Source organism: Acanthaster planci, linkage group LG01 (assembly GCF_054643075.1).
Source record: "Acanthaster planci isolate LZ-2023a linkage group LG01, COTS_SCS, whole genome shotgun sequence".
NCBI classification, from domain to species: domain Eukaryota; kingdom Metazoa; phylum Echinodermata; class Asteroidea; order Valvatida; family Acanthasteridae; genus Acanthaster; species Acanthaster planci.
Window position 1 is genome coordinate 21673683 of NC_141777.1, and position 24836 is coordinate 21698518.

Sequence of the window (24836 nt, forward strand, 5' to 3'; positions counted from 1 at the left end):
ACTATGTGCCTTGAAGTTTGTTTGTGGGTAAAATTGTTAAACCAAAAGATTACAAACATAAGGTCAGTCCTCCATATTTGTGAAAGAAATTGTGAAAACCAACCCCAATAAACGTACAAAACTTCTTGACTATGTCAACACACAATTAAACAACCCTAAATCAAACTGTCACCAGTTTCCTCTTCACATGCCAAAAACATACAAGTGAAATGACTCTGTCAAAGGGAAATAATAATGTTGTGTACATCCAGATATATACCATTACAATAATCCACTGTAAAGTCCCAAGAATGATTTGTATACACTACCTCCAAAGTGATAAAGGGATCTTATGGTGTGCATTCAGTCGCCCACATGTACATGTACATGAAAATAATATTAATAAACTTACAGACTTGTGGGCTTCCAGGCTTCCTCTGACACAATCAGAATCTCATGTAAAGAACTGTCACAGATGCTCTTAAAAGGGTTTAACAAACACCGGGCTCACCCAGCAAAATGTCTCTGTAACGGATGACAGTCATAATGGCAACTATAAGTTTCAAAATACGTGAATCCGACTCTGGATTTATGGTACAAAATAATAGTATGATAAAATAATAATAGTATGGTAAAATGACGTGTACATGTAGACTGACTTAATCTTATACAATATTAAACTGAGACGGACAAAATAAACACCCAAATCACAATGAAATGAAACCTTCATAATCAAGCTAACAACACAATAATGGAGCTTAACTTACATAAAAATATATGGATGCTTAACCCTCAGGTTATAGCTTCTAAAAGCACTATAATTTTAGGGCTCTCAGACACAAAGTTGGAGACCGTGAACACAAAAACTGTCCGTACGTGTCAAACAGTTAAACTAAGCAACGTACCACGCATACCCCACGCGCGCTGCCACCTAGATATGGCGCGCCTGGGAATAGCACCTAACTATGGAGTGCAAAAATATACAAAATTAAAGCTTGGGTACAGCACACTCTCCCCCGGGACGTCCTATAGACGTCAAACAGTTTGTTGATGACAAAGACCAAAGTATCTGCTCAATCTGCTTCAATTAACAGAACCAACTCACGCACAGGTCTCCAGTACGTTTTGCCTGTTGATGACAAACGAACGTGCACCTCTTGAACCAACCCATCATCTCCAGGACTAACACTATCAACAATCCCCAATGGTCACCAGTTCCTACTGACGTCCTTATCCCTCAACAACACTATGTCTCCAGCAGCCATATTCCTTTCCGAGCTGATCCTTTTACGCCTCTGCTGAAGACTCTGGAGGTAGCGGAGTCTCCACTGTTTCCAGAAACGGTCAGCGAGAATCTGCACCATCTTCCACTGAGCTGTGTACATGTTGGAAGTACAATCTTCGATGACTACCTCCTCAACACTCCTGTGTTTCTGAGTCAACAGCATTGATGGTGTGAGAAACGAAATGTCTTCTGGATCAGAGCTCAATGGGACGAGAGGTCGAGCGTTGACTATAGCCATAACCTCAGCCATGAAGGTTACTAACATTTCATGAGTAAGACTTCGGTGCTTGGTCTCGAGCAGGATGCCGTTGAGAATCCTCTTGGTCACACCAATCAATCTCTCCCAAGCTCCTCCCATGTGAGGGGCGTGGGGAGGATTCAGCTTCCACTCTGTGTTGCTCTTCTCCAGATAAGACTGGAAGAGCTTGTAATTCATCACTCCAACAAAGTTTGACCCCCGGCCAGACCAGAACACTTGAACTTTGCCTCGCAGGGCTGTAAATCGTCGTAATGCATTGATGCATGATGACGTGCTCAATTCCTCAAGAACTTCGATATGAAAGGCCCTTGAAGTGAGACATGAGAATATCATTCCCATTCTTTTGCTTTGAGCGACGCCGCCTCGGGTTCTTCTGGTGACCACCTCCCAAGGTCCGAAGCAGTCGACACCAACCTGTGAGAAAGGAGGGCCAGGTTTCAGACGTTCCTCTGGGAGATCTGCCATACGCTGTAACACCAATCTTCCTCTGAGCTTTCGACAGACCACACAATGATAAATGACAGATGATACCACTCTCTTGCACCCAGTTATCCACAAGCCAGCCTCGCGCAGAGAACCCTCTGGCATCTGCCTACCGGGATGTCCAACACTGTGATAGTCTAGGATGAGAAGCCTAGCAATGTGACTCTTTCCTGGAACCAGTACCGGATGCTTCAGCGCCACTAGGAGGGAAGAATTCCTCAAGCCCCCACCAACACAAATCAGCCAATCTGGGTTGAGCATTGGTGGCAAGTCTTGGAGTGGAGATCCACGTGGTAGGGATGCACCTTTGTGTAGGCAGCTAAGCTCTTTCTGATAGAACTGCTCCTGTATCATCCCTATGATCATTGTTTGGACATCATATTTGAGCTTCACACCCTTAAGGCTGGCACTGGGTGTTTTCATTTCTTGCATGGAAAGACCTAGCCACGTGGACTAGTAGACTGAAAGCTCTTACCAAGCTGGTCCAGGCTGAAAACCTTTCAACTTGTGCAGCAATATCTGCAGGCCCCACCGTGGTTTTTGTGACATGAACTTTCAACTCTTGTCTTATTTCGGTGTCGTCCTCAGGGTTTACCAATGGAAATTTTGATGTCACTATCTCTGTTAGTACCAGCACTGGCTGCGGGGGACCTGTGAGCCAAGGGGAACTCTTCAAATTCCATGTTTCAATCAGACGCGTGCCACAGTCTGCAGGATTCTTGTCTGTGGGTACATACCTCCACTGGCAGGGTCGGGAGAATTCCAGAACCTTGTGAACACGATTTGCGACATAAGAATGAAATTGTCTGGTAGTGTTGTTCAAATACCCCAGAACAATCTTACTAATATCAGCGTGATAGATCACTTTCAAGGACTGAATGCTCAATTCCCTGCACACCACTTTGCCGATTTCCGTTGCTAAGACTGCAGCACAAAGTTCAAGTCTAGGAATGTAGCCTGATCTGGGAGCTAGCTTTAATTTCCCTAAGACGAATCCTGCTTTGAGCTCCTCTGCATCTACTAAGTATGCAGCCGCTGCAACTGCCACTTCAGAAGCATCGCAGTAGATGTGCAACACTCCACTTTCAAGGCAAGTAGGGTAGGTGCGAGGAACTGACAAGAACAGCAGCTCAGCCAGCCCGGACTTCCATGACTCCCAAGCAGCCCTATAAACTTCAGGAAGCAATTTTGTGCAGATTTATGCCGGCCTACTCCTTCAGCATGGCTTTGGTGCGCTTCATAAGTGAGATGGCCGTGTCACTGTCATCGCATGACCCGAGTCCGTCATCCATGTAAAAGTTGTTGAAGATGAAGTCTTTGACATCAGGTTCAGCATCACAAGCCAGGTCCCTCAGGCCATAATTTGCAACTGCCGAAGAAGGAGTAATGCCGAACACATGCTTCAGCAAACGATACCCAATGAGAGGTTTGTTGAAGTCGTTGCTCTCATGCCAGAAGAAATGAAGGAATTTCCTGTGTTTCTCTGACACCGAAAAGCAAAAGAACATAGACTCAATGTCTCCGCAGACTGCCACTTGCCCTTGGCGAAACCTCATGAGGACACCCACCAAGTCATTGGTAACGTTGGGGCCCTTCAACAGTACCTGGTTAAGCGAGTGGTCCTGGAATTGGGCTGAAAGATCTTGAAGATTGTAAGGCAGCTTCTGTACCAGGGGACGCAATCCCCTTCCAGAGTCCAGATGCAGCAACCCTGGGCAACTACCACCATCTTTCACATACTCAATCTCCATGAGCAAGTGTCCATACTGCAGGAGTTTGTCATTGTCTCGCTGAGAAAGTTTGGGGAAATCTTCAATGCGGCGTTGGAGGTCTTGCTCTATGGCTTCTGGAGCACCATATTTTCTGTCCAGAAGATCCCATATGCTCTGGAGACCTAAATCTGGCCTGTCTACATGAATGGCATAAATAGGTGAAACTAGTTGGCCGGATTCCTTGCCTAGCCACTTGATGATCAAGTCCATCTCCTGGGAGGGCTTTACTTTGAGCTCTGTGGTAGCCTGTTTGAAAGAAGCTTTCCAAGATTTGTAACTACCTGCACGGTCATTAAACATTCTTAGACCACTTGTAACCAACTCTTTCTTTAGTAACATGTTACTAATCACAGAAATTACATTCATTGTATCTACAGGTCCTGATGAGGCAGTAGGGACAGCAGGGGGCGTTGGGGTGGAGGGCGGAACAGGGGCAGCAGGGGGTGCCGAGTTGGTTGGAGGAACAGGGGCAGCAGGGGGTGCCGAGGAGGTGGGAGGAACAGGGGAAGCAGGGGGTGCTGAGATGTTATTAGTCTCAGTTTTCACTTAGCAATTTACAGTTTCACCTGCATCACAAGATTTCAAGTACTGTTCAACCCATTTCTTGTAATCTTCACTGGGAAAACTCAAACCATCACTTTTAACAGAGTCCCCAGTGACGTCTTCTCCCTCAACAGCTGCCTCTATTGCAGCAACTGCAGCATCCCTCTCTGCACTTAGTACGAAGATTTCGGCTTCCTGTTGAGCACTCCGTTGTCTAAGCTCAGATTCCTTGCGAGCAAACTCCAATTTCATCTTGGCTGCCTCTGCCTTGGCACGAGCCCTCAGTGCAGCAGAGTTGATGGATGACCGTGCACTAACACCAGTCTGTCTTGAAACCTGGCTGGTGGTCTCATCCTTTGTCACCGAGTTAGAGTCACCTTGGATAGATGATGATCGTGTTTTGTGCGAGTCCCCTCTGTCTGAATCAATTTGGTGTGATTGTCCCGACTTTGTCTTTCAAGGCAAGTAGGGTAGGTGCGAGGAACTGACAAGAACTGCAACTCAGCCAGCCCAGACTTCCGTGACTCCCAAGCAGCCCTATAAACTTCAGGAAGCAATTTTGTACAGATTTATGCCGGCCTTCTCCTTCAGTATGGCTTTGGTGCGCTTCATAAGTGAGATGGCCGTGTCACAGTCATCACATGACCCGAGTCCGTCATCCATGTAAAAGTTGTTGAAGATGAAGTCTTTGACATCAGGTTCAGCATCACAAGCCAGGTCCCTCAGGCCATAATTTGCGACTGCCGAAGAAGGAGTAATGCCGAACACATGCTTCAGCATACGATACTCAATGAGAGGTTTGTTGAAGTCGTTGCTCTCATGCCAGAAGAAATGAAGGAATTTCCTGTGTTTCTCTGACACCGAAAAGCAAAAGAACATAGACTCAATGTCTCTGCAGACTGCCACTTGCCCTTGGCGAAACCTCATGAGGACACCAACCAAATCATTGGTAACGTCGGGGCCCTTCAACAGTACCTGGTTAAGCGAGTGGTCCTGGAATTGGGCTGAAGCATCAAAGACACCTCTGATCTTGTCTCTCTTCTTGGGGTGGTACACTCCGAACAAAGGTAAGTACCAGCACTCTTCATCTGCTTGCAGTGGTGGGGCGACTTCGGCATGGCCCTGTGAAATAACCCCTTCCATGAATGTCAGCATGTGTCCTCTCTTAACGGGATCCCTGTCCGGGCTCTTTCGGAGAATTTGAGCTCTCTTCAAAGCTTGCTGCCGATTATTGGGCAGTCGCACTCTTGGCTCTTTGAAGGGTAATGGTGCTGTCCACTTGCCGTGTTGAGGGTTTCCTTCCTTCTCCATGAGGTCAACAAACTGCCTTTCTTCAATGGACAGGCTAACACCGTCAGCTTCATTGTCAAACAAAAGCTTCACATGGAACTCATTTGGACATTGTTCAATAAAAGATGGACGTCCTGTGGAAAACAGCCGAGTTCCCAGGGATACAATTTTGTCCCGATGGCCGTCACCTCGATGGACACCCCGAAGGCACACTTCACCAATGGTAACCCAGCCAAGCTTCATCTTCTGGGCAAATGGTGCACCATGGGGCCCGATCCTTTGTTCCAGGACGTGGAGTGCCTCTAGCACATCTCTCCCTATCAACAGAGTTGCTGTGCAGTTTTGGTCAATTTCCGGTATGTCAATACCTTTCAGGTGATCGTATGCCCTGGCAACATCAGGTGAAGGAATTTCATCTTTGAAATCTGGCATGAGAGAGCATTCGGTAACAACAGGTAAGTCCAAACTCACAGTGCCACGAATATCTTGAAATATGAAGTCATCTGCCCACCTGCCATGTGCCAACACTTCTCCACTACAGGTACGTAGGCTATAATGCACCTCTCTGTAGTCAATGTTAAACTTGTCAAGCAGCTGGTGAGTTGTTAATGTTTTATTACTTTGTTCGTCTATGATAGCATATGTCTTGACGCAAGTGCTTTGGTCTTTCTTAGACTTCACTAGGACTGGAACGATTTTTGCACATGACTTTCCAGAGCTGCATGTTGTGCCCCTCACCTTAGAGCAGGCACTCGTAATTTGGGGCTGAGACAAAGAAGGTTGAGAATTTGGTTCCTGTGGCTTGTCCGCCGGCTCACTGTGCTGGTCGTGATGAAAAACTGTCACGTGCTGTGTACTGCCAAATGAGTCACACTTTACACTGGCCTTGCATTCATGGGCTGCATGGTGTGGCTGGCAGCACCTGAAGCACAGTCGGTGCTCCTTGAGGACAGCCTTCTTTTCAGGTGGACTCTTGACGAGAAATGCTCTGCACTTCAAGATGGGGTGATTTTTCTTGTGGATGGGACAGCGCTCTCCATCCTGTGGCTGAATGACCGTCTTCTGTTGCTCTGACATTGACCACTCTCTTTTGCATGTCATGTTGCTCAAGATCATGAGGCATCGTGAGGCTTGGTTCATTGCGCACCTTGGCCTGGTACCGGACAAACTCGCTAAACACCTTGAAGGGTGGAAAGGTTACTTGATGCTTCTCCTTCTACCGGGCGCCCTCCATTAACCATTTTTCTTGAAGATTGTAAGGCAGCTTCTGTACCAGGGGACACAATCCCCTTCCAGAGTCCAGATGCAGCAACCCTGGGCAACTACCACCATCTTTCACATACTCAATCTCCATGAGCAAGTGTCCATACTGCAGGAGTTTGTCATTGTCTCGCTGAGAAAGTTTGGGGAAATCTTCAATGCGGCGTTGGAGGTCTTGCTCTATGGCTTCTGGAGCACCATATTTTCTGTCCAGAAGATCCCATATGCTCTGGAGACCTAAATCTGGCCTGTCTACATGAATGGCATAAATAGGTGAAACTAGTTGGCCGGATTCCTTGCCTAGCCACTTGATGATCAAGTCCATCTCCTGGGAGGGCTTTACTTTGAGCTCTGTGGTAGCCTGTTTGAAAGAAGCTTTCCAAGATTTGTAACTACCTGCACGGTCATTAAACATTCTTAGACCACTTGTAACCAACTCTTTCTTTAGTAACATGTTACTAATCACAGAAATTACATTCATTGTATCTACAGGTCCTGATGAGGCAGTAGGGACAGCAGGGGGCGTTGGGGTGGAGGGCGGAACAGGGGCAGCAGGGGGTGCCGAGTTGGTTGGAGGAACAGGGGCAGCAGGGGGTGCCGAGGAGGTGGGAGGAACAGGGGAAGCAGGGGGTGCTGAGATGTTAATAGTCTCAGTTTTCACTTAGCAATTTACAGTTTCACCTGCATCACAAGATTTCAAGTACTGTTCAACCCATTTCTTGTAATCTTCACTGGCAAGACTCAAACCATCACTTTTAACAGAGTCCCCAGTGACGTCTTCTCCCTCAACAGCTGCCTCTATTGCAGCCACTGCAGCATCCCTCTCTGCACTTAGTACGAAGATTTCGGCTTCCTGTTGAGCACTCCGTTGTCTAAGCTCAGATTCCTTGCGAGCAAACTCCAATTTCATCTTGGCTGCCTCTGCCTTGGCACGAGCCCTCAGTGCAGCAGAGTTGATGGATGACCGTGCACTAACACCAGTCTGTCTTGAAACCTGGCTGGTGGTCTCATCCTTTGTCACCGAGTTAGAGTCACCTTGGATAGATGATGATTGTGTTTTGTGTGAGTCCCCTCTGTCTGAATCAATTTGGTGTGATTGTCCCGACTTTGTCTTTCAAGGCAAGCAGGGTAGGTGCGAGGAACTGACAAGAACTGCAACTCAGCCAGCCCAGACTTCCGTGACTCCCAAGCAGCCCTATAAACTTCAGGAAGCAATTTTGTACAGATTCATGCCGGCCTTCTCCTTCAGTATGGCTTTGGTGCGCTTCATAAGTGAGATGGCCGTGTCACTGTCATCGCATGACCTGAGTCCGTCATCCATGTAAAAGTTGTTGAAGATGAAGTCTTTGACATCAGGTTCAGCATCACAAGCCAGGTCCCTCAGGCCATAATTTGCGACTGCCGAAGAAGGAGTAATGCCGAACACATGCTTCAGCATACGATACTCAATGAGAGGTTTGTTGAAGTCGTTGCTCTCATGCCAGAAGAAATGAAGGAATTTCCTGTGTTTCTCTGACACCGAAAAGCAAAAGAACATAGACTCAATGTCTCCGCAGACTGCCACTTGCCCTTGGCGAAACCTCATGAGGACACCAACCAAATCATTGGTAACGTCGGGGCCCTTCAACAGTACCTGGTTAAGCGAGTGGTCCTGGAATTGGGCTGAAGGATCAAAGACACCTCTGATCTTGTCTCTCTTCTTGGGGTGGTACACTCCGAACAAAGGTAAGTACCAGCACTCTTCATCTGCTTGCAGTGGTGGGGCGACTTCGGCATGGCCCTGTGAAATAACCCCTTCCATGAATGTCAGCATGTGTCCTCTCTTAACGGGATCCCTGTCCAGGCTCTTTTGGAGAATTTGAGCTCTCTTCAAAGCTTGCTGCCGATTATTGGGCAGTCGCACTCTTGGCTCTTTGAAGGGTAATGGTGCTGTCCACTTGCCGTGTTGAGGGTTTCCTTCCTTCTCCATGAGGTCAACAAACTGCCTTTCTTCAATGGACAGGCTAACACCGTCAGCTTCATTGTCAAACAAAAGCTTCACATGGAACTCATTCGGACATTGTTCAATAAAAGATGGACGTCCTGTGGAAAACAGCCGAGTTCCCAGGGATACAATTTTGTCCCGATGGCCGTCACCTTGATGGACACCCCGAAGGCACACTTCACCAATGGTAACCCAGCCAAGCTTCATCTTCTGGGCAAATGGTGCACCATGGGGCCCGATCCTTTGTTCCAGGACGTGGAGTGCCTCTAGCACATCTCTCCCTGTCAACAGAGTTGCTGTGCAGTTTTGGTCAATTTCCGGTATGTCAATACCTTTCAGGTGATCGTATGCCCTGGCAACATCAGGTGAAGGAATTTCATCTTTGAAATCTGGCATGAGAGAGCATTCGGTAACAACAGGTAAGTCCAAACTCACAGTGCCACGAATATCTTGAAATATGAAGTCATCTGCCCACCTGCCATGTGCCAACACTTCTCCACTACAGGTACGTAGGCTATAATGCACCTCTCTGTAGTCAATGTTAAACTTGTCAAGCAGCTGGTGAGTTGTTAATGTTTTATTACTTTGTTCGTCTATGATAGCATATGTCTTGACGCAAGTGCTTTGGTCTTTCTTAGACTTCACTAGGACTGGAACGATTTTTGCACATGACTTTCCAGAGCTGCATGTTGTGCCCCTCACCTTAGAGCAGGCACTCGTAATTTGGGGCTGAGACAAAGAAGGTTGAGAATTTGGTTCCTGTGGCTTGTCCGCCGGCTCACTGTGCTGGTCGTGATGAAAAACTGTCACGTGCTGTGTACTGCCAAATGAGTCACACTTTACACTGGCCTTGCATTCATGGGCTGCATGGTGTGGCTGGCAGCACCTGAAGCACAGTCGGTGCTCCTTGAGGACAGCCTTCTTTTCAGGTGGACTCTTGACGAGAAATGCTCTGCACTTCAAGATGGGGTGATTTTTCTTGTGGATGGGACAGCGCTCTCCATCCTGTGGCTGAATGACCGTCTTCTGTTGCTCTGACATTGACCACTCTCTTTTGCATGTCATGTTGCTCAAGATCATGAGGCATCGTGAGGCTTGTTTCATTGCGCACCTTGGCCTGGTACCGGACAAACTCGCTAAACACCTTGAAGGGTGGAAAGGTTACTTGATGCTTCTCCTTCTACCGGGCGCCCTCCATTAACCATTTTTCTTGAAGATTGTAAGGCAGCTTCTGTACCAGGGGACGCAATCCCCTTCCAGAGTCCAGATGCAGCAACCCTGGGCAACTACCACCATCTTTCACATACTCAATCTCCATGAGCAAGTGTCCATACTGCAGGAGTTTGTCATTGTCTCGCTGAGAAAGTTTGGGGAAATCTTCAATGCGGCGTTGGAGGTCTTGCTCTATGGCTTCTGGAGCACCATATTTTCTGTCCAGAAGATCCCATATGCTCTGGAGACCTAAATCTGGCCTGTCTACATGAATGGCATAAATAGGTGAAACTAGTTGGCCGGATTCCTTGCCTAGCCACTTGATGATCAAGTCCATCTCCTGGGAGGGCTTTACTTTGAGCTCTGTGGTAGCCTGTTTGAAAGAAGCTTTCCAAGATTTGTAACTACCTGCACGGTCATTAAACATTCTTAGACCACTTGTAACCAACTCTTTCTTTAGTAACATGTTACTAATCACAGAAATTACATTCATTGTATCTACAGGTCCTAATGAGGCAGTAGGGACAGCAGGGGGCGTTGGGGCGGAGGGCGGAACAGGGGCAGCAGAGGGTGCCGAGTTGGTTGGAGGAACAGGGGCAGCGGGGGGGGGGGGGGCCGAGGAGGTGGGAGGAACAGGGGAAGCAGGGGGTGCTGAGATGTTAATAGTCTCAGTTTTCACTTAGCAATTTACAGTTTCACCTGCATCACAAGATTTCAAGTACTGTTCAACCCATTTCTTGTAATCTTCACTGGCAAGACTCAAACCATCACTTTTAACAGAGTCCCCAGTGACGTCTTCTCCCTCAACAGCTGCCTCTATTGCAGCCACTGCAGCATCCCTCTCTGCACTTAGTACGAAGATTTCGGCTTCCTGTTGAGCACTCCGTTGTCTAAGCTCAGATTCCTTGCGAGCAAACTCCAATTTCATCTTGGCTGCCTCTGCCTTGGCACGAGCCCTCAGTGCAGCAGAGTTGATGGATGACCGTGCACTAACACCAGTCTGTCTTGAAACCTGGCTGGTGGTCTCATCCTTTGTCACCGAGTTAGAGTCACCTTGGATAGATGATGATTGTGTTTTGTGTGAGTCCCCTCTGTCTGAATCAATTTGGTGTGATTGTCCCGACTTTGTCTTTCAAGGCAAGTAGGGTAGGTGCGAGGAACTGACAAGAACTGCAACTCAGCCAGCCCAGACTTCCGTGACTCCCAAGCAGCCCTATAAACTTCAGGAAGCAATTTTGTACAGATTTATGCCGGCCTTCTCCTTCAGTGTGGCTTTGGTGCGCTTCATAAGTGAGATGGCCGTGTCACTGTCATCACATGACCCGAGTCCGTCATCCATGTAAAAGTTGTTGAAGATGAAGTCTTAGACATCAGGTTCAGCATCACAAGCCAGGTCCCTCAGGCCATAATTTGCGACTGCCGTAGAAGGAGTAATGCCGAACACATGCTTCAGCATACGATACTCAATGAGAGGTTTGTTGAAGTTGTTGCTCTCATGTCAGAAGAAATGAAGGTTAACACAATGAAGGTGTTTCTCTGACACCGAAAAGCAAAAGAACATAGACTCAATGTCTCCGCAGACTGCCACTTGCCCTTGGCGAAACCTCATGAGGACACCAACCAAATCATTGGTAACGTCGGGGCCCTTCAACAGTACCTAGTTAAGCGAGTGGTCCTGGAATTGGGCTGAAGGATCAAAGACACCTCTGATCTTGTCTCTCTTCTTGGGGTGGTACACTCCGAACAAAGGTAAGTACCAGCACTCTTCATCTGCTTGCAGTGGTGGGGCGACTTCGGCATGGCCCTGTGAAATAACCCCTTCCATGAATGTCAGCATGTGTCCTCTCTTAACGGGATCCCTGTCCAGGCTCTTTCGGAGAATTTGAGCTCTCTTCAAAGCTTGCTGCCGATTATTGGGCAGTCGCACTCTTGGCTCTTTGAAGGGTAATGGTGCTGTCCACTTGCCGTGTTGAGGGTTTCCTTCCTTCTCCATGAGGTCAACAAACTGCCTTTCTTCAATGGACAGGCTAACACCGTCAGCTTCATTGTCAAACAAAAGCTTCACATGGAACTCATTCGGACATTGTTCAATAAAAGATGGACGTCCTGTGGAAAACAGCCGAGTTCCCAGGGATACAATTTTGTCCCGATGGCCGTCACCTCGATGGACACCCCGAAGGCACACTTCACCAATGGTAACCCAGCCAAGCTTCATCTTCTGGGCAAATGGTGCACCATGGGGCCCGATCCTTTGTTCCAGGACGTGGAGTGCCTCTAGCACATCTCTCCCTGTCAACAGAGTTGCTGTGCAGTTTTGGTCAATTTCCGGTATGTCAATACCTTTCAGGTGATCGTATGCCCTGGCAACATCAGGTGAAGGAATTTCATCTTTGAAATCTGGCATGAGAGAGCATTCGGTAACAACAGGTAAGTCCAAACTCACAGTGCCACGAATATCTTGAAATATGAAGTCATCTGCCCACCTGCCATGTGCCAACACTTCTCCACTACAGGTACGTAGGCTATAATGCACCTCTCTGTAGTCAATGTTAAACTTGTCAAGCAGCTGGTGAGTTGTTAATGTTTTATTACTTTGTTCGTCTATGATAGCATATGTCTTGACGCAAGTGCTTTGGTCTTTCTTAGACTTCACTAGGACTGGAACGATTTTTGCACATGACTTTCCAGAGCTGCATGTTGTGCCCCTCACCTTAGAGCAGGCACTCGTAATTTGGGGCTGAGACAAAGAAGGTTGAGAGTTTGGTTCCTGTGGCTTGTCCGCCGGCTCACTGTGCTGGTCGTGATGAAAAACTGTCACGTGCTGTGTACTGCCAAATGAGTCACACTTTACACTGGCCTTGCATTCATGGGCTGCATGGTGTGGCTGGCAGCACCTGAAGCACAGTCGGTGCTCCTTGAGGACAGCCTTCTTTTCAGGTGGACTCTTGACGAGAAATGCTCTGCACTTCAAGATGGGGTGATTTTTCTTGTGGACGGGACAGCGCTCTCCATCCTGTGGCTGAATGACCGTCTTCTGTTGCTCTGACATTGACCACTCTCTTTTGCATGTCATGTTGCTCAAGATCATGAGGCATCGTGAGGCTTGGTTCATTGCGCACCTTGGCCTGGTACCGGACAAACTCGCTAAACACCTTGAAGGGTGGAAAGGTTACTTGATGCTTCTCCTTCTACCGGGCGCCCTCCATTAACCATTTTTCTTGAAGATTGTAAGGCAGCTTCTGTACCAGGGGACGCAATCCCCTTCCAGAGTCCAGATGCAGCAACCCTGGGCAACTACCACCATCTTTCACATACTCAATCTCCATGAGCAAGTGTCCATACTGCAGGAGTTTGTCATTGTCTCGCTGAGAAAGTTTGGGGAAATCTTCAATGCGGCGTTGGAGGTCTTGCTCTATGGCTTCTGGAGCACCATATTTTCTGTCCAGAAGATCCCATATGCTCTGGAGACCTAAATCTGGCCTGTCTACATGAATGGCATAAATAGGTGAAACTAGTTGGCCGGATTCCTTGCCTAGCCACTTGATGATCAAGTCCATCTCCTGGGAGGGCTTTACTTTGAGCTCTGTGGTAGCCTGTTTGAAAGAAGCTTTCCAAGATTTGTAACTACCTGCACGGTCATTAAACATTCTTAGACCACTTGTAACCAACTCTTTCTTTAGTAACATGTTACTAATCACAGAAATTACATTCATTGTATCTACAGGTCCTAATGAGGCAGTAGGGACAGCAGGGGGCGTTGGGGCGGAGGGCGGAACAGGGGCAGCAGAGGGTGCCGAGTTGGTTGGAGGAACAGGGGCAGCGGGGGGGGGGGCCGAGGAGGTGGGAGGAACAGGGGAAGCAGGGGGTGCTGAGATGTTAATAGTCTCAGTTTTCACTTAGCAATTTACAGTTTCACCTGCATCACAAGATTTCAAGTACTGTTCAACCCATTTCTTGTAATCTTCACTGGCAAGACTCAAACCATCACTTTTAACAGAGTCCCCAGTGACGTCTTCTCCCTCAACAGCTGCCTCTATTGCAGCCACTGCAGCATCCCTCTCTGCACTTAGTACGAAGATTTCGGCTTCCTGTTGAGCACTCCGTTGTCTAAGCTCAGATTCCTTGCGAGCAAACTCCAATTTCATCTTGGCTGCCTCTGCCTTGGCACGAGCCCTCAGTGCAGCAGAGTTGATGGATGACCGTGCACTAACACCAGTCTGTCTTGAAACCTGGCTGGTGGTCTCATCCTTTGTCACCGAGTTAGAGTCACCTTGGATAGATGATGATCGTGTTTTGTGTGAGTCCCCTCTGTCTGAATCAATTTGGTGTGATTGTCCCGACTTTGTCTTTCAAGGCAAGCAGGGTAGGTGCGAGGAACTGACAAGAACTGCAACTCAGCCAGCCCAGACTTCCGTGACTCCCAAGCAGCCCTATAAACTTCAGGAAGCAATTTTGTACAGATTTATGCCGGCCTTCTCCTTCAGTATGGCTTTGGTGCGCTTCATAAGTGAGATGGCCGTGTCACTGTCATCACATGACCTGAGTCCGTCATCCATGTAAAAGTTGTTGAAGATGAAGTCTTTGACATCAGGTTCAGCATCACAAGCCAGGTCCCTCAGGCCATAATTTGCGACTGCCGAAGAAGGAGTAATGCCGAACACATGCTTCAGCATACGATACTCAATGAGAGGTTTGTTGAAGTCGTTGCTCTCATGCCAGAAGAAATGAAGGAATTTCCTGTGTTTCTCTGACACCGAAAAGCAAAAGAACATAGACTCAATGTCTCTGCAGACTACCACTTGCCCTTGGCGAAACCTCATGAGGACACCAACCAAATCATTGGTAACGTCGGGGCCCTTCAACAGTACCTGGTTAAGCAAGTGGTCCTGGAATTGGGCTGAAGGATCAAAGACACCTCTGATCTTGTCTCTCTTCTTGGGGTGGTACACTCCGAACAAAGGTAAGTACCAGCACTCTTCATCTGCTTGCAGTGGTGGGGCGACTTCGGCATGGCCCTGTGAAATAACCCCTTCCATGAATGTCAGCATGTGTCCTCTCCTAACGGGATCCCTGTCCAGGCTCTTTCGGAGAATTTGAGCTCTCTTCAAAGCTTGCTGCCGATTATTGGGCAGTCGCACTCTTGGCTCTTTGAAGGGTAATGGTGCTGTCCACTTGCCGTGTTGAGGGTTTCCTTCCTTCTCCATGAGGTCAACAAACTGCCTTTCTTTAATGGACAGGCTAACACCGTCAGCTTCATTGTCAAACAAAAGCTTCACATGGAACTCATTCGGACATTGTTCAATAAAAGATGGACGTCCTGTGGAAAACAGCCGAGTTCCCAGGGATACAATTTTGTCCCGATGGCCGTCACCTTGATGGACACCCCGAAGGCACACTTTACCAATGGTAACCCAGCCAAGCTTCATCTTCTGGGCAAATGGTGCACCATGGGGCCCGATCCTTTGTTCCAGGACGTGGAGTGCCTCTAGCACATCTCTCCCTATCAACAGAGTTGCTGTGCAGTTTTGGTCAATTTCCGATATGTTAATACTTTTCAGGTGATCGTATGCCCTGGCAACATCAGGTGAAGGAATTTCATCTTTGAAATCTGGCATGAGAGAGCATTCGGTAACAACAGGTAAGTCCAAACTCACAGTGCCACGAATATCTTGAAATATAAAGTCATCTGCCCACCTGCCATGTGCCAACACTTCTCCACTACAGGTACGTAGGCTATAATGCACCTCTCTGTAGTCAATGTTAAACTTGTCAAGCAGCTGGTGAGTTGTTAATGTTTTATTACTTTGTTCGTCTATGATAGCATATGTCTTGACGCAAGTGCTTTGGTCTTTCTTAGACTTCACTAGGACTGGAACGATTTTTGCACATGACTTTCCAGAGCTGCATGTTGTGCCCCTCACCTTAGAGCAGGCACTCGTAATTTGGGGCTGAGAAAAAGAAGGTTGAGAATTTGGTTCCTGTGGCTTGTCCGCCGGCTCACTGTGCTGGTCGTGATGAAAAACTGTCACGTGCTGTGTACTGCCAAATGAGTCACACTTTACACTGGCCTTGCATTCATGGGCTGCATGGTGTGGCTGGCAGCACCTGAAGCACAGTCGGTGCTCCTTGAGGACAGCCTTCTTTTCAGGTGGACTCTTGACGAGAAATGCTCTGCACTTCAAGATGGGGTGATTTTTCTTGTGGATGGGACAGCGCTCTCCATCCTGTGGCTGAATGACCGTCTTCTGTTGCTCTGACATTGACCACTCTCTTTTGCATGTCATGTTGCTCAAGATCATGAGGCATCGTGAGGCTTGTTTCATTGCGCACCTTGGCCTGGTACCGGACAAACTCGCTAAACACCTTGAAGGGTGGAAAGGTTACTTGATGCTTCTCCTTCTACCGGGCGCCCTCCATTAACCATTTTTCTTGAAGATTGTAAGGCAGCTTCTGTACCAGGGGACGCAATCCCCTTCCAGAGTCCAGATGCAGCAACCCTGGGCAACTACCACCATCTTTCACATACTCAATCTCCATGAGCAAGTGTCCATACTGCAGGAGTTTGTCATTGTCTCGCTGAGAAAGTTTGGGGAAATCTTCAATGCGGCGTTGGAGGTCTTGCTCTATGGCTTCTGGAGCACCATATTTTCTGTCCAGAAGATCCCATATGCTCTGGAGACCTAAATCTGGCCTGTCTACATGAATGGCATAAATAGGTGAAACTAGTTGGCCGGATTCCTTGCCTAGCCACTTGATGATCAAGTCCATCTCCTGGGAGGGCTTTACTTTGAGCTCTGTGGTAGCCTGTTTGAAAGAAGCTTTCCAAGATTTGTAACTACCTGCACGGTCATTAAACGTTCTTAGACCACTTGTAACCAACTCTTTCTTTAGTAACATGTTACTAATCACAGAAATTACATTCATTGTATCTACAGGTCCTAATGAGGCAGTAGGGACAGCAGGGGGCGTTGGGGCGGAGGGCGGAACATGGGCAGCAGGGGGTGCCGAGTTGGTTGGAGGAACAGGGGCAGCGGGGGGGGGGGGGGGCCAAGGAGGTGGGAGGAACAGGGGAAGCAGGGGGTGCTGAGATGTTAATAGTCTCAGTTTTCACTTAGCAATTTACAGTTTCACCTGCATCACAAGATTTCAAGTACTGTTCAACCCATTTCTTGTAATCTTCACTGGCAAGACTCAAACCATCACTTTTAACAGAGTCCCCAGTGACGTCTTCTCCCTCAACAGCTGCCTCTATTGCAGCCACTGCAGCATCCCTCTCTGCACTTAGTACGAAGATTTCGGCTTCCTGTTGAACACTCCGTTGTCTAAGCTCAGATTCCTTGCGAGCAAACTCCAATTTCATCTTGGCTGCCTCTGCCTTGGCACGAGCCCTCAGTGCAGCAGAGTTGATGGATGACCGTGCACTAACACCAGTCTGTCTTGAAACCTGGCTGGTGGTTTCATCCTTTGTCACCGAGTTAGAGTCACCTTGGATAGATGATGATCGTGTTTTGTGCGAGTCCCCTCTGTCTGAATCAATTTGGTGTGATTGTCCCGACTTTGTCTTTCAAGGCAAGTAGGGTAGGTGCGAGGAACTGACAAGAACTGCAACTCAGCCAGCCCAGACTTCCGTGACTCCCAAGCAGCCCTATAAACTTCAGGAAGCAATTTTGTACAGATTTATGCCGGCCTTCTCCTTCAGTGTGGCTTTGGTGTGCTTCATAAGTGAGATGGCCGTGTCACTGTCATCACATGACCCGAGTCCGTCATCCATGTAAAAGTTGTTGAAGATGAAGTCTTAGACATCAGGTTCAGCATCACAAGCCAGGTCCCTCAGGCCATAATTTGCGACTGCCGTAGAAGGAGTAATGCCGAACACATGCTTCAGCATACGATACTCAATGAGAGGTTTGTTGAAGTTGTTGCTCTCATGTCAGAAGAAATGAAGGTTAACACAATGAAGGTGTTTCTCTGACACCGAAAAGCAAAAGAACATAGACTCAATGTCTCCGCAGACTGCCACTTGCCCTTGGCGAAACCTCATGAGGACACCAACCAAATCATTGGTAACGTCGGGGCCCTTCAACAGTACCTAGTTAAGCGAGTGGTCCTGGAATTGGGCTGAAGGATCAAAGACACCTCTGATCTTGTCTCTCTTCTTGGGGTGGTACACTCCGAACAAAGGTAAGTACCAGCACTCTTCATCTGCTTGCAGTGGTGGGGCGACTTCGGCATGGCCCTGTGAAATAACCCCTTCCATGAATGTCAGCATGTGTCCTCTCTTAACGGGATCCCTGTCCAGGCTCTTTCGGAGAATTTGAGCTCTCTTCAAAGCTTGCTGCCGATTATTGGGCAGTCGCACTCTTGGCTCTTTGAAGGGTAATGGTGCTGTCCACTTGCCGTGTTGAGGGTTTCCTTCCTTCTCCATGAGGTCAACAAACTGCCTTTCTTCAATGGACAGGCTAACACCGTCAGCTTCATTGTCAAACAAAAGCTTCACATGGAACTCATTCGGACATTGTTCAATAAAAGATGGACGTCCTGTGGAAAACAGCCGAGTTCCCAGGGATACAATTTTGTCCCGATGGCCGTCACCTCGATGGACACCCCGAAGGCACACTTCACCAATGGTAACCCAGCCAAGCTTCATCTTCTGGGCAAATGGTGCACCATGGGGCCCGATCCTTTGTTCCAGGACGTGGAGTGCCTCTAGCACATCTCTCCCTGTCAACAGAGTTGCTGTGCAGTTTTGGTCAATTTCCGGTATGTCAATACCTTTCAGGTGATCGTATGCCCTGGCAACATCAGGTGAAGGAATTTCATCTTTGAAATCTGGCATGAGAGAGCATTCGGTAACAACAGGTAAGTCCAAACTCACAGTGCCACGAATATCTTGAAATATGAAGTCATCTGCCCACCTGCCATGTGCCAACACTTCTCCACTACAGGTACGTAGGCTATAATGCACCTCTCTGTAGTCAATGTTAAACTTGTCAAGCAGCTGGTGAGTTGTTAATGTTTTATTACTTTGTTCGTCTATGATAGCATATGTCTTGACGCAAGTGCTTTGGTCTTTCTTAGACTTCACTAGGACTGGAACGATTTTTGCACATGACTTTCCAGAGCTGCATGTTGTGCCCCTCACCTTAGAGCAGGCACTCGTAATTTGGGGCTGAGACAAAGAAGGTTGAGAATTTGGTTCCTGTGGCTTGTCCGCCGGCTCACTGTGCTGGTCGTGATGAAAAACTGTCACGTGCTGTGTACTGCCAAATGAGTCACACTTTACACTGGCCTTGCATTCATGGGCTGCATGGTGTGGCTGGCAGCACCTGAAGCACAGTCGGTGCTCCTTGAGGACAGCCTTCTTTTCAGGTGGACTCTTGACGAGAAATGCTCTGCACTTCAAGATGGGGTGATTTTTCTTGTGGACGGGACAGCGCTCTCCATCCTGTGGCTGAATGACCGTCTTCTGTTGCTCTGACATTGACCACTCTCTTTTGCATGTCATGTTGCTCAAGATCATGAGGCATCGTGAGGCTTGGTTCATTGCGCACCTTGGCCTGGTACCGGACAAACTCGCTAAACACCTTGAAGGGTGGAAAGGTTACTTGATGCTTCTCCTTCTACCGGGCGCCCTCCATTAACCATTTTTCTTGAAGATTGTAAGGCAGCTTCTGTACCAGGGGACGCAATCCCCTTCCAGAGTCCAGATGCAGCAACCCTGGGCAACTACCACCATCTTTCACATACTCAATCTCCATGAGCAAGTGTCCATACTGCAGGAGTTTGTCATTGTCTCGCTGAGAAAGTTTGGGGAAATCTTCAATGCGGCGTTGGAGGTCTTGCTCTATGGCTTCTGGAGCACCATATTTTCTGTCCAGAAGATCCCATATGCTCTGGAGACCTAAATCTGGCCTGTCTACATGAATGGCATAAATAGGTGAAACTAGTTGGCCGGATTCCTTGCCTAGCCACTTGATGATCAAGTCCATCTCCTGGGAGGGCTTTACTTTGAGCTCTGTGGTAGCCTGTTTGAAAGAAGCTTTCCAAGATTTGTAACTACCTGCACGGTCATTAAACATTCTTAGACCACTTGTAACCAACTCTTTCTTTAGTAACATGTTACTAATCACAGAAATTACATTCATTGTATCTACAGGTCCTAATGAGGCAGTAGGGACAGCAGGGGGCGTTGGGGCGGAGGGCGGAACAGGGGCAGCAGGGGGTGCCGAGTTGGTTGGAGGAACAGGGGCAGCGGGGGGGGGGCCGAGGAGGTGGGAGGAACAGGGGAAGCAGGGGGTGCTGAGATGTTAATAGTCTCAGTTTTCACTTAGCAATTTACAGTTTCACCTGCATCACAAGATTTCAAGTACTGTTCAACCCATTTCTTGTAATCTTCACTGGCAAGACTCAAACCATCACTTTTAACAGAGTCCCCAGTGACGTCTTCTCCCTCAACAGCTGCCTCTATTGCAGCCACTGCAGCATCCCTCTCTGCACTTAGTACGAAGATTTCGGCTTCCTGTTGAGCACTCCGTTGTCTAAGCTCAGATTCCTTGCGAGCAAACTCCAATTTCATCTTGGCTGCCTCTGCCTTGGCACGAGCCCTCAGTGCAGCAGAGTTGATGGATGACCGTGCACTAACACCAGTCTGTCTTGAAACCTGGCTGGTGGTCTCATCCTTTGTCACCGAGTTAGAGTCACCTTGGATAGATGATGATCGTGTTTTGTGTGAGTCCCCTCTGTCTGAATCAATTTGGTGTGATTGTCCCGACTTTGTCTTTCAAGGCAAGTAGGGTAGGTGCGAGGAACTGACAAGAACTGCAACTCAGCCAGCCCAGACTTCCGTGACTCCCAAGCAGCCCTATAAACTTCAGGAAGCAATTTTGTACAGATTTATGCCGGCCTTCTCCTTCAGTGTGGCTTTGGTGCGCTTCATAAGTGAGATGGCCGTGTCACTGTCATCACATGACCCGAGTCCGTCATCCATGTAAAAGTTGTTGAAGATGAAGTCTTAGACATCAGGTTCAGCATCACAAGCCAGGTCCCTCAGGCCATAATTTGCGACTGCCGTAGAAGGAGTAATGCCGAACACATGCTTCAGCATACGATACTCAATGAGAGGTTTGTTGAAGTCGTTGCTCTCATGCCAGAAGAAATGAAGGAATTTCCTGTGTTTCTCTGACACCGAAAAGCAAAAGAACATAGACTCAATGTCTCCGCAGACTGCCACTTGCCCTTGGCGAAACCTCATGAGGACACCAACCAAATCATTGGTAACGTCGGGGCCCTTCAACAGTACCTGGTTAAGCGAGTGGTCCTGGAATTGGGCTGAAGGATCAAAGACACCTCTGATCTTGTCTCTCTTCTTGGGGTGGTACACTCCGAACAAAGGTAAGTACCAGCACTCTTCATCTGCTTGCAGTGGTGGGGCGACTTCGGCATGGCCCTGTGAAATAACCCCTTCCATGAATGTCAGCATGTGTCCTCTCTTAACGGGATCCCTGTCCAGGCTCTTTCGGAGAATTTGAGCTCTCTTCAAAGCTTGCTGCCGATTATTGGGCAGTCGCACTCTTGGCTCTTTGAAGGGTAATGGTGCTGTCCACTTGCCGTGTTGAGGGTTTCCTTCCTTCTCCATGAGGTCAACAAACTGCCTTTCTTCAATGGACAGGCTAACACCGTCAGCTTCATTGTCAAACAAAAGCTTCACATGGAACTTATTCGGACATTGTTCAATAAAAGATGGACGTCCTGTGGAAAACAGCCGAGTTCCCAGGGATACAATTTTGTCCCGATGGCCGTCACCTCGATGGACACCCCGAAGGCACACTTCACCAATGGTAACCCAGCCAAGCTTCATCTTCTGGGCAAATGGTGCACCATGGGGCCCGATCCTTTGTTCCAGGACGTGGAGTGCCTCTAGCACATCTCTCCCTGTCAACAGAGTTGCTGTGCAGTTTTGGTCAATTTCCGGTATGTCAATACCTTTCAGGTGATCGTATGCCCTGGCAACATCAGGTGAAGGAATTTCATCTTTGAAATCTGGCATGAGAGAGCATTCGATAACAACAGGTAAGTCCAAACTCACAGTGCCACGAATATCTTGAAATATGAAGTCATCTGCCCACCTGCCATGTGCCAACACTTCTCCACTACAGGTACGTAGGCTATAATGCACCTCTCTGTAGTCAATGTTAAACTTGTCAAGCAGCTGGTGAGTTGTTAATGTTTTATTACTTTGTTCGTCTATGATAGCATATGTCTTGACGCAAGTGCTTTGGTCTTTCTTAGACTTCACTAGGACTGGAACGATTTTTGCACATGACTTTCCAGAGCTGCATGTTGTGCCCCTCACCTTAGAGCAGGCACTCGTAATTTGGGGCTGAGACAAAGAAGGTTGAGAATTTGGTTCCTGTGGCTTGTCCGCCGGCTCACTGTGCTGGTCGTGATGAAGAACTGTCACGTGCTGTGTACTGCCAAATGAGTCACACTTTACACTGGCCTTGCATTCATGGGCTGCATGGTGTGGCTGGCAGTACCTGAAGCACAGTCGGTGCTCCTTGAGGACAGCCTTCTTTTCAGGTGGACTCTTGGCGAGAAATGCTCTGCACTTCAAGATGGGGTGATTTTTCTTGTGGACGGGACAGCGCTCTCCATCCTGTGGCTGAATTACCGTCTTCTGTTGCTCTGACATTAACAGCTCTCTTTTGCATGTCATGTTGCTCGAGATCATGAGGCATCGTGAGGCTTGGATCATTGCGCACCTTGGCCTGGTACCGGACAAACTCGCTAAACACCTTGAAGGGTGGAAAGGTTACTTGATGCTTCTCCTTCTACCGGGCGCCCTCCATTAACCATTTTTCTTGAAGATTGTAAGGCAGCTTCTGTACCAGGGGACACAATCCCCTTCCAGAGTCCAGATGCAGCAACCCTGGGCAACTACCACCATCTTTCACATACTCAATCTCCATGAGCAAGTGTCCATACTGCAGGAGTTTGTCATTGTCTCGCTGAGAAAGTTTGGGGAAATCTTCAATGCGGCGTTGGAGGTCTTGCTCTATGGCTTCTGGAGCACCATATTTTCTGTCCAGAAGATCCCATATTCTCTGGAGACCTAAATCTGGCCTGTCTACATGAATGGCATGAATAGGTGAAACTAGTTGGCCGGATTCCTTGCCTAGCCACTTGATGATCAAGTCCATCTCCTGGGAGGGCTTTACTTTGAGCTCTGTGGTAGCCTGTCTGAAAGAAGCTTTCCAAGATTTGTAACTACCTGCACGGTCATTAAACATTCTTAGACCACTTGTAACCAACTCTTTCTTTAGTAACATGTTACTAATCACAGAAATTACATTCATTGTATCTACAGGTCCTGATCAGGCAGTAGGGACAGTAGGGGGCGTTGGGGTGGAGGGCGGAACAGGGGCAGTAGGGAGTGCCGAGTTGGTTGGAGGAACAGGGGCAGCAGGGGGTGCCGAGGAGGTGGGAGGAACAGGGGAAGCAGGGGGTGCTGAGATGTTATTAGTCTCAGTTTTCACTTAGCAATTTACAGTTTCACCTGCGTCACAAGATTTCAAGTACTGTTCAACCCATTTCTTGTAATCTTCACTGGCAAGACTCAAACCATCACTTTTAACAGAGTCCCCAGTGACGTCTTCTCCCTCAAGAACAGCCGCCTCTATTGCAGCCACTGCAGCATCCCTCTCTGCACTTAGTACAAAGATTTCGGCTTCCTGTTGAGCACTCCGTTGTCTAAGCTCAGCTTCCTTGCGAGCAAACTCCAATTTCATCTTGGCTGCCTCTGCCTTGGCACGAGCCTTCAGTGCAGCAGAGTTGATGGATGACCGTGCACTAACACCAGTCTGTCTTGAAACCTGGCTGGTGGTCTCATCCTTTGTCACCGAGTTAGAGTCATCTTGGATAGATGATGATCGTGTTTTGTGTGAGTCCCCTCTGTCTGAATCCGTTTGGCGTGACTGTCCCGACTTTGTCGACATGATGAGTTCTCGTGTCCTTCAGGAGACTGAGCAAGTAAAGTCGTCACCTGGGCGATGAAGTCTTTTTACTATAGTGGCCTCAGAATGTGCACTGACCGCACTGGCTCCTGTCCAGTAGCTAACCCCAAAATTCAAGCAATAGTAGATCACAGAGTTTAGTTCGAAGAATGTCTTTATTCCATGAGCTTCCATGAACTGGTACTATGTGCATTGAAGTTTGTTTTTGGGTAAAACTGTTAAAACAAAAGATTACAAACATAAGGTCAGTCCTCCATATTTGTGAAAGAAATTGTGAAAACCAACCCCAATAAACGTACAAAACTTCTTGACTATGTCAACACACAATTAAACAACCCTAAATCAAACTGTCACCAGTTTCCTCTTCACATGCCAAAAACATACTAGTGAAATGACTCTGTCAAAGGGAAATAATAATGTTGTGTACATCAAGATATATACCATTACAATAATCCACTATAAAGTCCCAAGAATGATTTGTATACACTACCTCCAAAGTGATAAAGGGATCTTATGGTGTGCATTCAGTCGCCCACATGTACATGTACATGAAAATAATATTAATAAACTTACAGACTTGTGGGCTTCCAGGCTTCCTCTGACACAATCAGAATCTCATGTAAAGAACTGTCACAGATGTTCTTAAAAGGGTTTAACAAACACCGGGCTCACCCAGCAAAATGTCTCTGTAACGGATGACAGTCATAATGGCAACTATAAATTTCAAAATACGTGAATCCGACTCTGGATTTATGGT

At 47.8% G+C, this 24836-nt stretch overlaps 1 protein-coding gene across 1 annotated transcript; it reads right to left on the bottom strand.

Annotated features, from left to right (window-relative positions):
* Positions 1-1187: 1187 nt before the first annotated feature.
* LOC110984948 (uncharacterized) lies at positions 1188-2360 on the bottom strand. The gene has a single exon (XM_022245611.2). The coding sequence runs from the start codon at positions 2358-2360 to the stop codon at positions 1188-1190; it is 1173 nt and encodes a 390-aa protein (XP_022101303.2).
* Positions 2361-24836: the final 22476 nt, after the last annotated feature.

Excerpts from the sequence above, each read along its gene's own strand:
- LOC110984948 (XM_022245611.2), bottom strand. The coding sequence starts at position 2,360 with ATGATACAGGAGCAGTTCTATCAGAAAGAGCTTAGCTGCCTACACAAA.